General features: G+C 44.8%; 1 protein-coding gene across 1 annotated transcript; it reads left to right on the forward strand.

Moving 5' to 3' along the window:
- The first annotated feature begins 1,274 nt into the window (after window positions 1–1,274).
- Window positions 1,275–12,682, forward strand: SLC24A5 (solute carrier family 24 member 5). The gene is made up of 9 exons (XM_053364109.1): window positions 1,275–1,639; window positions 4,221–4,400; window positions 5,398–5,481; window positions 5,576–5,679; window positions 6,891–6,991; window positions 8,636–8,916; window positions 9,851–10,057; window positions 11,838–11,939; window positions 12,313–12,682. The coding sequence occupies exons 1-9, from the start codon at window positions 1,501–1,503 to the stop codon at window positions 12,633–12,635; spliced, it is 1,521 nt and encodes a 506-aa protein (XP_053220084.1). The 5' UTR covers window positions 1,275–1,500; the 3' UTR covers window positions 12,636–12,682.
- The last annotated feature ends 5 nt before the right edge of the window (window positions 12,683–12,687 follow it).

Raw genomic sequence — 12,687 nt, forward strand, 5'->3', positions numbered from 1 at the left:
ACTACCACTATTACTGATTTGATGGAACAACAACTCTGCATTCCGCTGCTGCTCCCCAGATAGCCAGTCCTTTTTTCCCATAGACAAATAAAGCTTGTGTTCTGAAACAGCCAAGAACATTAGCATTTAATTATCAATTACATGTGTACTTCTTCATTTAAAGCGAGTTGAGCTGAGCAAGCCACACAGAAAGTAGCCTGAGGCTTATGTTTAGTTCAATACTGCTCTTGCCAAATCCTCGCCATGACCCCCAAGAACAGATTAAGAAGCCCCTCTGCCCAAAAAGCCAAGGTTAGCAAAAGCAGAACATCGGGTGGGAGCCCTGTCAAATCAATAAAGCTAAGATCAGCTTCATGTTTCCAGATAAGCAAACCTATCACCATGACGGGCACAAGCTCTCTATGGCGGGGGTTTGCAAACTGTGGTCCACGAGCTTCATTCAAGTGACCTTCACACTAAATCCTGATATCTAATTGTATTTCAATTGCTTCTTTTATTTCTTATGTTGTATTTTATTGCATCGTAATTTGAATTGTATGGAATATCTGAAAAAAGTGCCTCCAAGACCAGGCCCAAGATGCAGATCAGCAGAAGAGAAACTCCCAGTGGTTCTGAAGCTCTCAAAGATTCATGGGACAGAGGCTCATGACAGGGCCTTCTCCATTTTGGCCCCAAGTATGCGGAACTCCCTTCACACAGAGGTGAGCCTGACATTTCCACGGGTTGTGGAAGATGCACTTCTTGAACTCTAGCCTTTGAAAACTGAATAACGGGCTTTGGTGTCCTTCCTGTAATGTGCTATGCAAATTATTTATTTTGGGGTTGTGGGTGGGGTGGTTTTTACTGTACTGATTCTGGGTTTTTTTATACTGTAACCAGTCCTGTGACTTTCTGGCAAAGAGTGGGTAACAAACACAGTCAACCTTACCAATACTTTTGGGTCAGGCCAATGCCATTAAGCACCAGATCCACCTTTCTTACGGTGCTTCAGTCTTACCTGTAGTTTGGTAGCCATCCCCCGAAGTGAATTCAAAGTGAAGTGAATTCCAGAGGATCCACATTTTATTTCCTTTTTATTTTCTTCCATGTTAATGACTTTAGTATGTGGGGTGGAGTTCAATGCTAGTGACATTCAATATTTCCCTGTCATTTCCCTTCTCCCCAAAAAAGTACGGTGGGGGCACGTGAGAGCCAGTTTGTTGCGCAAGATCTTCCCATCAACTTCTATTTCCCCCACCCGGATTTTCTGGCACGCGACCGAAACCCTCCCGAAATCTCTCCCTTTCTTTCAATTCCACTACGAAATATGATGATCTGAATTTATTTATTTTTAGTTTTTTTGTGCTGCTGCTGCTGTTCTCCGCAGTTCCGTCCCGTGTCTGCCTCTCTCCCCGCCTGCCAGCCCCGGGGTCTGGGGAGGCCCTCCCGGTCGACTCACATGATCCCACTCGATCCCCTAATCCTGTCTCGCTCCGCGCCTAGTGCGCGACTCGGAGCAGGATGCACAGAGGCGGGAGCCAGCGGAGGAGGAGCCGAGAGATCCGCGTGGTGGTGGCAGCGCTTCTGCTGTTTTTCGCAACGGTGGTTCCTCTGGGAAAGCTACCTGTTGCGTCGGCTCAGCAGATCCCCGGGGATTCAGGTAAGGGATCAGGTGCTGTTTGCAAAGCTGGCTGTTTTCTTGACTCTCCTTTAAAGTCCCGATTCCCACGCACGTTTTCCTAGGGATCAGCAACAGGTCTCCTCTAGAGCTCAGCTTAGGACTTTAAAAAAATGTTCTGAGCAAGTTGCTACCCCCCAACACCTTGAAATCGGCAGAAAATTAAAGGTTCAGGGCGCTTTGGGGCTGTAGGGTTCAGCTGAACTTGGAGTTTCGATGTAGGATTTTTGCATGCATCATGATCTATGCTATTATGCAACAGGTCTCCTCTAGAGCTCAGCTTGGGACTTGAAAAAAGTTCTGAGCAAGCTGCGATCCTGCTGCTACCCCCGACACCTAGCGGAGGAAAGCCTTGAAATTGGCAGAAAAGCAAAGGATCAGGGCGCTTTGGGACTGCAGGGTTCAGCTGAGCTCGGAGTTGCGATGCAGGATTTTTGCTATGCTATAATCTATGCTATTATCGCAGCTAAGGGAAAGAAAGTGCATTGAGGCGATCTGCCAGGACTAACAGCGATTTGCAGGAAGTGGGGTGGCGTTCCTAGCTTGGAGGCTCCCAAACGAAATTGCTGGTGCAAAAGCGATGGGGTTTGGGAGGCGGAGCGGTTGCAAAAGGAAACTTTCTCCGCGCTGTGCTGGATGCAAAAAGCAGCCGCTGCTAGCAGAGAAACAGCAATCACATTTAAGACTTCTAAAGCGCATGGATCTTCCTAAATAATATTGGGAAGTGTAGTTTGCCCCTCACAAACAGCTACAATTCCCAGCACTCTTTTAAACAAACTAGTTCCCAGGATTGGGGCGGGGGGGGGGCCATGTCCATTAATTTTTTGGTGAGCAGAGTCTCTTTCCAGCTGTACTGATTTCTTCAGCCTTCCCTTGTAAGCTTGACTCATGAAACGAGCACTTTTTAAAGAGCCCGTTTCATCCTCACTGTTGATTCTGTCCATATTTAAAGCTGTTCAGTTCATCAAATATGAGGCCGGCTTGCTGCCAAATAGAGACTACTACGTATTACTGATTCTGCTTAAGAAGCTGTGTGCTGCAAATCCAAGCCGGTTGGATTTACTCTGAAGTAAAAAAAACAGCAGCCCAACAGCTGCCAGCCAGAACCAGTTGCAAAAAGACACACGCAGTATCAGTTAAAGGAGCATTGTACAACTTAAATTAAGTTACAGCTTCCCCCCAAAGTCTCCTGAGAACTGTGGTTCGTTCAGGGTTCTAAGACTTGTTACGAAACCTGTATTGCCCACGCTGAACTGCAATTCCCAGTTACCTGTGATTGTCAAACTACTTGTGTATAGATTTTGATTAGATAGATAAATATAAATACATACAAAATGCAGTAAAAGTGATGTGACCAATTCAAATGCAGGCAGAAATAGAATAAAATAAAATAAGATGCTGCCTTGTATTCTCAGTTGTTTTCAGGTTTTCCTCCCCATTGTAACTTCATCAAACATCTCCTGGGAATTTTAGCTCTGTGATGGGGGATAAATAGGTAAAGGGACCCCTGACCATTAGGTCCAGTCGCGGACGACTCTGGGGTTGCGGCGCTCATCTCGCTTTATTGGCTGAGGGAGCCGGCGTACAGCTTCCAGGTCATGTGGCCAGCATGACTAAGCTGCTTCTGGCGAACCAGAGCAACGCACGGAAACGTCGTTTACCTTCCCGCCGGAGCGGTACCTACTTGCACTTTGACGTGCTTCCGAACTGCTAGGTTGGCAGGAGCAGGGACCGAGCAACAGGAGCTCACCCCGTCGCGGGAATTCGAACCGCCAACCTTCTGATCGGCAAGCCCTAGACTCTGTGGTTTAACCCACAGCGCCACCCGTGTCCCCTGATGGGGGATAGGAGTCTTCTAACTCTCTGCACCCTTTAAGTACAGTTCCTGGGATTCTTTGGGGAAAACCTTGGCTATTTAAAGTGATACACCATGGCTCTGAAGGAATGGTGCAGATGAGGCCACAGTTAGAATTGTAGAAGAGTGTAACCTCTGAGCATGTTCTGAGCCTGAGGAACAGTTTTCTGTTCTAAGCTGAGCTCACTGTCCTTTAAGACCACACCTAGTTAGCTTTCTTCATTTCAGCCTGCTTTGGGTGGGAACAGCTATTTGGATTACTGAACGTGTGAAACGAGTCCTTTAAGGAAGGGGAAGTGAATATATGGTTGGTGCTGTGAGCTCTGCCATGGGCTATTCACGCATGCAAGTTATCGTTTGAGGTTGCATTCATCAAATGATAGGCATTCGGGGTGAACCACTTGGGGAAAATCACAGGAGGAGCAAGACTATGAGTGTGCAAGCAAAACCTCACAGTACAGAATCTGAGCAGAAGGGGCATCCCCAGAAGGCTACCTGTTGTTGTTGTTGTTGTGTTGTTGTTGTTTAAAAAAAGCATTGGCTTATGTGTCTAAAACCAGAAACCAAGCTTGCACTATTTCTTGGTTTTTAGTAGCTTTTGTAAGAAACTGAAATGACTGCCTTGCTTTCTTAGCAGCTGGTTTTCAGCAGCAAGACAGCAAAAGTGTGCTGTGTGTCAAATTAAAACCACATAACCATTGTTTTCAGAAAATAAAACGCAGTGTATTGTCTCCCCGTCATCGGAATTCCCAGAAGGATTCTTTACGCAGCAGGAGCGAGAAGATGGAGGCATCATTATCTATTTCTTAATCATTCTTTATATGTTCCTGGCTGTGTCCATTGTGTGTGATTATTACTTCCTCCCTTCTCTAGAGATCATCAGCGACGGTAAGTTTTTCCCCTTTTCTCGTGGTGTTGTCATCTTAAAAAGGACATATATATTTTCTACAAAAATAAAAGGCACTAAATCAAACTGGAGGTTACCGTCTCTTTTGTAGGTAAGAAGTGAGCTGGAAAATTGCTAGGCTTTTTCCCCTGCCATTTTGTTTTTTTAAAGGAGTCGGAGCCTGGGTGGACAAAAGGCTTATGGAAAAAGAAAAGAGGAAGGGTTCAGCATCCTATTAGTATAGGAATTTAGGAATATAGAATGCTACTTAGCAAGTCAAGCTATTTGTCTGTCTAGTGCAATATTACCAGCTCTGACTGGCAGCACCTCTCTGGGTTCATAGGTGGAGATCCTTTGCAGCAGCTGATGTTTTTCATGCAGAAGGTCCCAGGTTCAGTCCCTGACATCTGCAGTGAAAAAGTGTGTGCTTTATCACTGAGCTAAGTTCACTTCTCGACAGAATATGAATTCCCCACCCCAGGTGGGAATCGAACCCAGATCACACACAGAAGACAAGCTACCATTAAGAACGTAGGAAAAGCCTGCTGGATCAGGCCAAAGGCAAATCTAGTCCAGCAGATAGGGCCTTCTCAGTAGTGGCACCCGCCCTGTGGAACACCCTCCCATCAGATGTCAAGGAAATAAACAACTATCTGACTTTTAGAAGACATCTGATGACAGCCCTGTTTAGGGAAGTTTTTAATGTTTGATGATTTATTGTTTTTAATATGTTGGGAGCCGCCCAGAGTGGCTGGGGAAACCCAGCCAGATGGGTGGGGTTATTATTATTATTATTATTAATCTTACTACTACTACTGTGGCCAATCATTATACTAAGAGGCCTGTCTGCAATGCCTGTTCCAAATGCATTCCGCCTTCAGTATTTCAGCATAGCCTATGTTCTGCAACATGAATCTGCTACTGTAATGTTCTGAATTATGCACAGCCCCCATTCATAGATATATTTGTTTCTCTCCTCTCTGTCCCTTGTCTCTGTAGCCCTTGGCCTCTCTCAGGATGTTGCAGGAGCAACTTTCATGGCAGCGGGTAGCTCTGCACCTGAATTGGTCACAGCCTTTCTTGGTAAAGTGAAGCCAGCTTTAAACAGCACACAATTCCCTCCACCCCACTTGTGGAAGCAGAAATTAATTCTGTCAAAATGATGCTTTGCTTCTAGGGGTATTTGTCACAAAGGGGGACATTGGAGTCAGCACTATTCTTGGTTCGGCAATCTACAACCTCCTTGGTATCTGTGCAGCTTGCGGACTGTTATCTGGCATGGTATGTCCTAGCTTTTATGACACTCTGAAGATGTTTCCGCATGGTCCAATGCCAAAGCTGGCTTAATTTGAGGTTACTTAAATTTAACAGGCTTGCAAAGCAGCATGTAATCAATTGGAAGAGAGTAAAAACCTTTGGTACGCAACCCTACTTACTATTCTTCAGCAACTTTCAGAATGCTGAAAGTTTTAATGTATAGGTCCAAATGAGAAGGGACGCGGGTGGTGCTGTGGGTTAAACCACAGAGCCTAGGACTTGCCAATCAGAAGGCCGGTGGTTCGAATCCCCGCGACGGTGTGAGCTCCCATTGTTCAGTCCCTGCTCCTGCCAACCTAGCAGTTCCAAAGCACGTCAAAGTGCAAGTAGATAAATAGGTACCGCTCTGGCGGGAAGGTAAACGGTGTTTCCGTGCGCTGCTCTGGTTCACCAGAAGCGGCTTAGTCATGCTGGCCACGTGACCCGGAAGCTGTACGCTGGCTTCCTCGGCCAATAAAGCGAGATGAGCGCCGCAACCCCAGAGTCATCCACGACTGGACCTAATGGTCAGGGGTACCTTTACCTTTTTACCAAATGAGAAAGTTGTGCACAAAATGGGGATAAAATGGAACAAATAAAGATGTTTGGGCATCACTGATTTACTTATGGGGTATTGAATTTTTAGGGCATTTCCAGATGAGCTACAGCTTCCAAAACTGGTACAGGCATCTGAAAATGGTCCACTTCTCTCTCAGAGCAGAGGTCTTGGTATGCTCCCCCGAAAGGTTAAGCAGTTCATCCAGGTCACTCAGAAACCTGAAACATGCAGTTTGCTGCACTGATTACTAGAATATTTCTGAATCTCATGCCCCAGATTTTTCCTGAGATACTTAACTCATAATAGAGGCCAGCATTTTGAAGGCAAGCAAGCAGCATCGAGGGTGCCAATAAAATATTGGAGGGGGCACATTAGCCCTGCCCTGCAAAATGGACCACAAGGTGTGGCACACAAACGCACCATTTGAGTGGTAATGCCTGTCAACCAGCCAACTTGGGGGGTGGGATGGTGAAGTGACCTCGGCCCGCAGGAGTTGGCTCCTATGTGTGGGATAGAACGTTAAGGCTGAGCCTTCAATTGCATCTTCATGCACTTGGGCTGAAACAGTTGCAACCAGGTACATCTTATGCTTGCAGAACACAAACATCGTAAAAATATGTCTCAATTCTATCTACAGGTTTCAAGGCTGTCTTGCTGGCCCTTGTTCAGAGACTGTGTGGCCTATACAGTTAGCGCAGCAGCAGTTCTTGCAATGATAATAGACAACAAAGTTTACTGGTAAGTGCCCACGAACGGACAGTAATCAGCTACACAAACAGAGTTTCAGTTCTCTTTTTTTAGTAGAATCCCTGCATCAGCAGGAGGATGGGACCTTTTGAGTTCCCTTTGAAACTTGTAATTCTCTGTTGCCTCAAAAAATTACATGTAGTTAGCCTATGTGAAATTGTAGTTAGTTGGACAGCAGGCACAGGTGCCAAAAACTGGCTATTAAATGCCTTGCAAGCCATTTAGACAGTGTACTTTTGCTTCTGGAGGGTGTTAGCAACAGCGCTGCTATTTGGGGTTGATCTGTTGATCAATCAGTTGGAGCAAGAGTCAAGGATGCACCTTTTAGAGAGACGGCTCTGGTACAGTAATATAAAAATGTTTTATTAAGGTTTTGTTCTCATAAGCCATGTGGGGTGGGCAGTCCTAGTTCACACACGGATATTTTATCTGTATGCACAAGGTTTGGGATTCCATTCTTGGCATGGTAACCGTGTTTAATCAGCACCGCCTTTAGTTTAACAAGTACAAGAAATAACACTGTAAATGGCCTCAAGTACTTCAATTTTCCTACCAGCAGGAAATGATAAGAACCAGTGTTAAAGTATTGGTAGAAAGACAGGCCTCGTTCCATGAGATATGGGGACTTGTTCATGTGACAATGGTTGCATGCATCTCAAGCTGTAAGAGCTGGTTAATTCATGAAGCTTTAGGCTGCTTATTACAGTGACAATTTGAATAAGCCTCAGATGCACTATACAGAGGGAAGCGGGTGATGCTGTGGGTTAAACCACAGAGCCTAGGACTTGCCGATCAGAAGGTCGGCGGTTCGAATCCCCGCGACGGGGTGAGCTCCCGTCGCTCAGTCCCTGCTCCTGCCAACCTAGCAGTTTGAAAGCATGTCAAAGTGCAAGTAGATAAATAGGTACCGCTCTGGCGGGAAGGTAAACGGCGTTTCCGTGCGCTGCTCTGGTTCTCCAGAAGCGGCTTAGTTATGCTGGCCACGTGACCCAGAAGCTGCACGCCGGCTCCCTCGGCCAATAAAGCAAGATGAGTGCCGCAACCCTAGTCGGCCACGAGTGAACCTAATGGTCAGGAGTCCCTTTACCTTTACCTTACACTATACAGAAACCTGATTATATTTCTCAATGTGAAATGTAGCTAGTTCTTAGGTTCTAGTAAATTGACCCTTAAAGAGAAATAATAGTTCTGGGGAAATGCTGAGGGCCCCTAGGAAGATCTATAGAGGAGCCACAGTTGAGTGGCACAAACATTTGAGTGGCACATACTTTTGCACAAAAGTGGTTCTAGGTTTGACAACTGGCATCTGCAGGAAAAGCTGAGGAAGTCCCCTGTCTGAAGTCCCCTGGAGAGCTGCTGCCAGTCAAAGTAGACAATGCTGAACTAGATGGACCAACCATCTGACACATTAAAGAGCAGATTCTTATGTACTCTCTTGCTTTGCAAATCCAATCTTCCCCTCTTGGGGGAAAACAACACCGAAACTGTTAATTCATCACTTTGAAATAACCATGCATACTCAAACATGAATTATTTTTAATTAAGGTTGTTCTGTAACCAAACATGAAGCATATCAAATACAAAAACACACTATGAAACTTGCAATTTTATTTATTAATACTTACTTCGTTCTAGGTATGAATCTGCTTCGCTCCTCTTAATATACGGAGTCTACATTTTGGTGCTCTGCTTTGACATTAAAATCAATCAGTACATCATGAAGAAGTTTAGTCGTTGCTGTACCTGTTTCACAGTGACTGCAGAAGAGACTGAACAGCAACCACTGATGGGCTGGAAGGAAGAGTCAGGGCCTCTTCTTCGTCGGCAGTCAAGAGCAGACAGCGGAATTTTCCATGATGAGTCAGATTACGCTCAACTTTCATCAAGTTTACATGGGCCTGATACTATTTCTGAAGGTATTCCTGCAATCTTTGCCAACAGCTATTTTAGAAAGGGCTGCTGCTAGTACAAATGGCTTCAGAAATTCTAGTGAGAAAATAAATTATTAGCCACTCTGGTCACTCTCAAGTTTTCCTGAAAATACCGAAAGTAAGGCTTTGCCATGTGAATGTAACTTACAAGTCTGGCAGCTGAAATGCTTTAAATTATATAATGGCTCAGCTGCTTAAACAAGACTATCCTGAACAGGGTTATATTCCTCTGGCAACACACGTACACAGCAATCAATGATCCTTGGTTGCCTGCTATCTAAATTTTGCTTCCTGTTATACTCAGTCTTGTTAGTTTTAATTAAACTTTAAGAGGCCGAAACCTGTACAGTGGTACCTCTGGATGCGAACGGGATCCGTTCCGGAGCCCCATTCGCATCCTGAAGCGAATGCAACCCACGACTGCGCGTCTGCGTGTGTCACGATTCGCCGCTTCCGTGCATGCGTGTGGCGTCATTTTGAGCATCTGCGCATGCGCGAGCGGCGAAACCCGGAAGGATCGCACTCCGTTACTTCCGTGTTGCCACAGAGCATAACCTGAAAACACTCAACCTGAAGCACATTTAACCCAAGGTATGACTGTACAGCATAAACCTAGTTGAGAGTCCTACATTGCAGGGGTTGGACTAGATGACCCTTAAGGTCCCTTCCAACTCTACAATTCTGTGATTCTGTACATTGTCAGAAAATGACTGGGGATTTGTGTAGTTATTCATGGTACTTTACCATGTAATGATTACGGGAGAAAGTTTTTTGGAAGACAGCGAGTAATATGTAATGTAAGTCTATCCAAATGGCTAAATAAGACAGAAGTTCCTATCAGGAAAATTATGGAGCTCTCAAAAGCTTAAGTTTATAAAGACCAAGATCTCATTTCTTAAATGGTATGCCACCTTGACAGATTCTCCAAGTGTGTTCACCATGCCTGAAGCAGATCTGAAAAGAGTTCTGTGGGTGCTGTCCCTTCCAGTTATTGCTCTGCTCTATTTGACGACACCTGACTGCAGAAGACAGTTTTGGAAGAACTGGTTCATGCTTACATTCTTCATGTCAGCAGTGTGGATTTCGGCATTTACATACGTTCTTGTATGGATGGTAACAATAGTGGGTATGTATTGAATCCAGCAGTACAAGCCCTCCCCTTGCATAATAAGTCAATTTGGCAGCAGTGTCTTAAAACAAGAATCCCGATTTTGGTGGTGCTTAAGATAAAAGTTGCTATGCATAGGATTTCAGACTGGACCTCTTTAACAGTTAATGCCTACATTAGGTTGATGTACAAGTATGAATTTACTAGAGTTAACCCACAGGCTTAGCCAGCTTGAATCAGCAGTGTTTTAGAAAACAAAAGCTAAGCCTAGCATTCTTTTTATTATTAAAAACATAGATTATAAGTCCAACTACCTAAAAAAAAATCAAGAGTGCACAGCCAACTAATGTAGCTAAGCTGCACAAAAAATAGAATATTTCTGGCAGTTAACCTTAGGACACTATCCATCCTTCTAGCCCAGTACTGTCTCCTCTGGCAGCAGCTCTTAAGGAGCTTCCACATCACCTGCTACCCAGTCCCTTAAACTGAAGATATGCCAGGGATTGAATCTGAGAACTGCTGGATAGAAAGCATCTGGGTCTTCCACTGAAACTATAGTCAGCCTCCCAGATGATCAGATTAAAAAAGGTAAAGGTAAAGGTACCCCTGCCCGTACGGGCCAGTCTTGCCAGACTCTGGGGTTGTGCGCCCATCTCACTTAGGAGGCCAGGGGCCAGCGCTGTCCGCAGACACTTCCGGCTCACGTGGCCAGCGTGACAAAGCTGCATCTGGCGAGCCAGCGCAGCACACGGAAACGTCGTTTACCTTCCCGCCAGTAAGCGGTCCCTATTTATCTACTTGCACCTGGGGGTGCTTTCGAACTGCTAGGTTGGCAGGCGCTGGGACCGAGCAACGGGAGCACACCCCGCCGCGGGGATTCGAACCGCCGACCTTTCGATCGGCAAGCCCTAGGCGCTGAGGCTTTTACCCACAGCGCCACCCGCGTCCCTGCTTTAGATTAACCTGCTTTAATATACCGAAATGGAGTCTTCCCAGGAATGAGCTAAAAAAAACTCCACCAGCAGCATTATGCTAAACGTTTCCTATATTCTGTCTGCCACTGTTCCATTGATATAAATGGGGGGGGGGGGACACATGGGAGTCATGTGTTGGGCAATACACCTAGATTCATCCTCTTAACTGTACAGCAAAATTACAAAGTTGCAATTTATTTTCAGGCATTGGCAATGACGTTAAACTAGAGCCAACAATAGCAGCTTAGAAATTTGGATTCCAAACTATTACAGTGCCCTTTCATCCATTTCAGGAACTAAAGGCTTGAAGTTACTTTCCCAGCTGAACTTTCACAGCAATGCCATTTGGAAGTTTTTGAGTCAAGATTATCAGCAGACTTAATTTCCTCCCCCGCCCCCAGCCTGGAATTCATGTGTTTCTTTCAAGAGCAGATGATTAAGAAGGGTTAGTGGTTCATATGACTTCAAGAGCTCATGTGATAAAGATGCCAAAGGAAAAGAAGGGATTATACCAGTTGCAACAACTCCAAGAGACCTGCAATTAGAATAGTAAGCTGTTCCATATTTGAAGGGAAACTTGACGCAGGCATGTTGATTAGTAGCAATATTTTCAGAACTAGAAATCTCTTAATGGTGACTTTTAAATGACAGAATAGCATAGCTTCTTTCAGTGTATACCACCAAACTGTAGTATGTTAAATCTGTTCATACTGATTGAGAAGCGTGGTAGCTGAAACACTAGTAAGACCCCCACACACAAGTCCATTCTTTGTCCATTAACAGAAAACTAAAGTGTTCCTTCCTTTTGAATTTTCTTGCTACAGGCGAAACTTTGCACATTCCAGATACTGTAATGGGTCTTACATTACTAGCAGCAGGAACAAGCATACCAGATACAGTTGCAAGTGTACTGGTGGCTAGGAAAGGTGAGTGGTTTTTCATACCCATAGCATTATGAAGCAATTTGCAGCAAGTGGAAAGGGGGGCAGTTCCCTTTGTTTATAATATGCCGACAGAATGCACTAACACTATACTGGCATGAAGAACTGGCAAACTTTTAGCACACAAAATGGGAATGAATTGTTACTTTTATAAGTAGTACCAGGGTGTCTAGGGTCAAAGGAGAATTACGGGGAGCTTGGATGGCTCCAGCAAAACAAATTCTTAGCAGCCAACCTGAAATAGTTCAGGCATATTAAAGCTAGCAATTTCTGCAATCATGGTACAGTATAAAATATGGTATAATGCAGCAAAGAGCTTCCCTAAGATTGATACACAGAAATGTGTTTTATCTTGCAGGAAGAGGCGATATGGCGATGTCGAACATTGTAGGATCCAATGTATTTGATTTGTTGTGTTTGGGATTGCCGTGGTTTATAAGAACAGCCTTTGTAGACACGTCAGCTCCTGCAGAAGTGAACAGCAGTGGTTTGACTTACACTGCCATTTCTCTTGTTTGTTCCATTGCTTTTATTTTTCTGGCTGTTCACTTGAATGGCTGGAAGCTAGACAAAAAATTGGGGGCAGTCTGTCTAGTGATGTACTTAGCATTTGTAATATTATCAATCCTGTATGAACTTGGAGCCATAGGAAACAATCCTATCAGTACCTGTGGAGACTAGTTTGGCTAGGGTTGGGGGTTTTTTTACAATGTAATCGAGGATAAGAAATAAA

The sequence above is a fragment of the Podarcis raffonei genome, chromosome 14 (assembly GCF_027172205.1).
Source record: "Podarcis raffonei isolate rPodRaf1 chromosome 14, rPodRaf1.pri, whole genome shotgun sequence".
Lineage (NCBI taxonomy): Eukaryota > Metazoa > Chordata > Lepidosauria > Squamata > Lacertidae > Podarcis > Podarcis raffonei.

What these genes read in the sequence shown, in the direction of transcription:
- SLC24A5 (XM_053364109.1), top strand. Translation starts at nt 1,501, where the DNA reads ATGCACAGAGGCGGGAGCCAGCGGAGGAGGAGCCGAGAGATCCGCGTG. An exon ending in ATTGGTCACAGCCTTTCTTG is followed by an intron (nt 5,482 to 5,575) that starts GTAAAGTGAAGC and finishes CTTTGCTTCTAG; the next exon opens with GGGTATTTGTCACAAAGGGG. An exon ending in GCGGACTGTTATCTGGCATG is followed by an intron (nt 5,680 to 6,890) that starts GTATGTCCTAGC and finishes TTCTATCTACAG; the next exon opens with GTTTCAAGGCTGTCTTGCTG.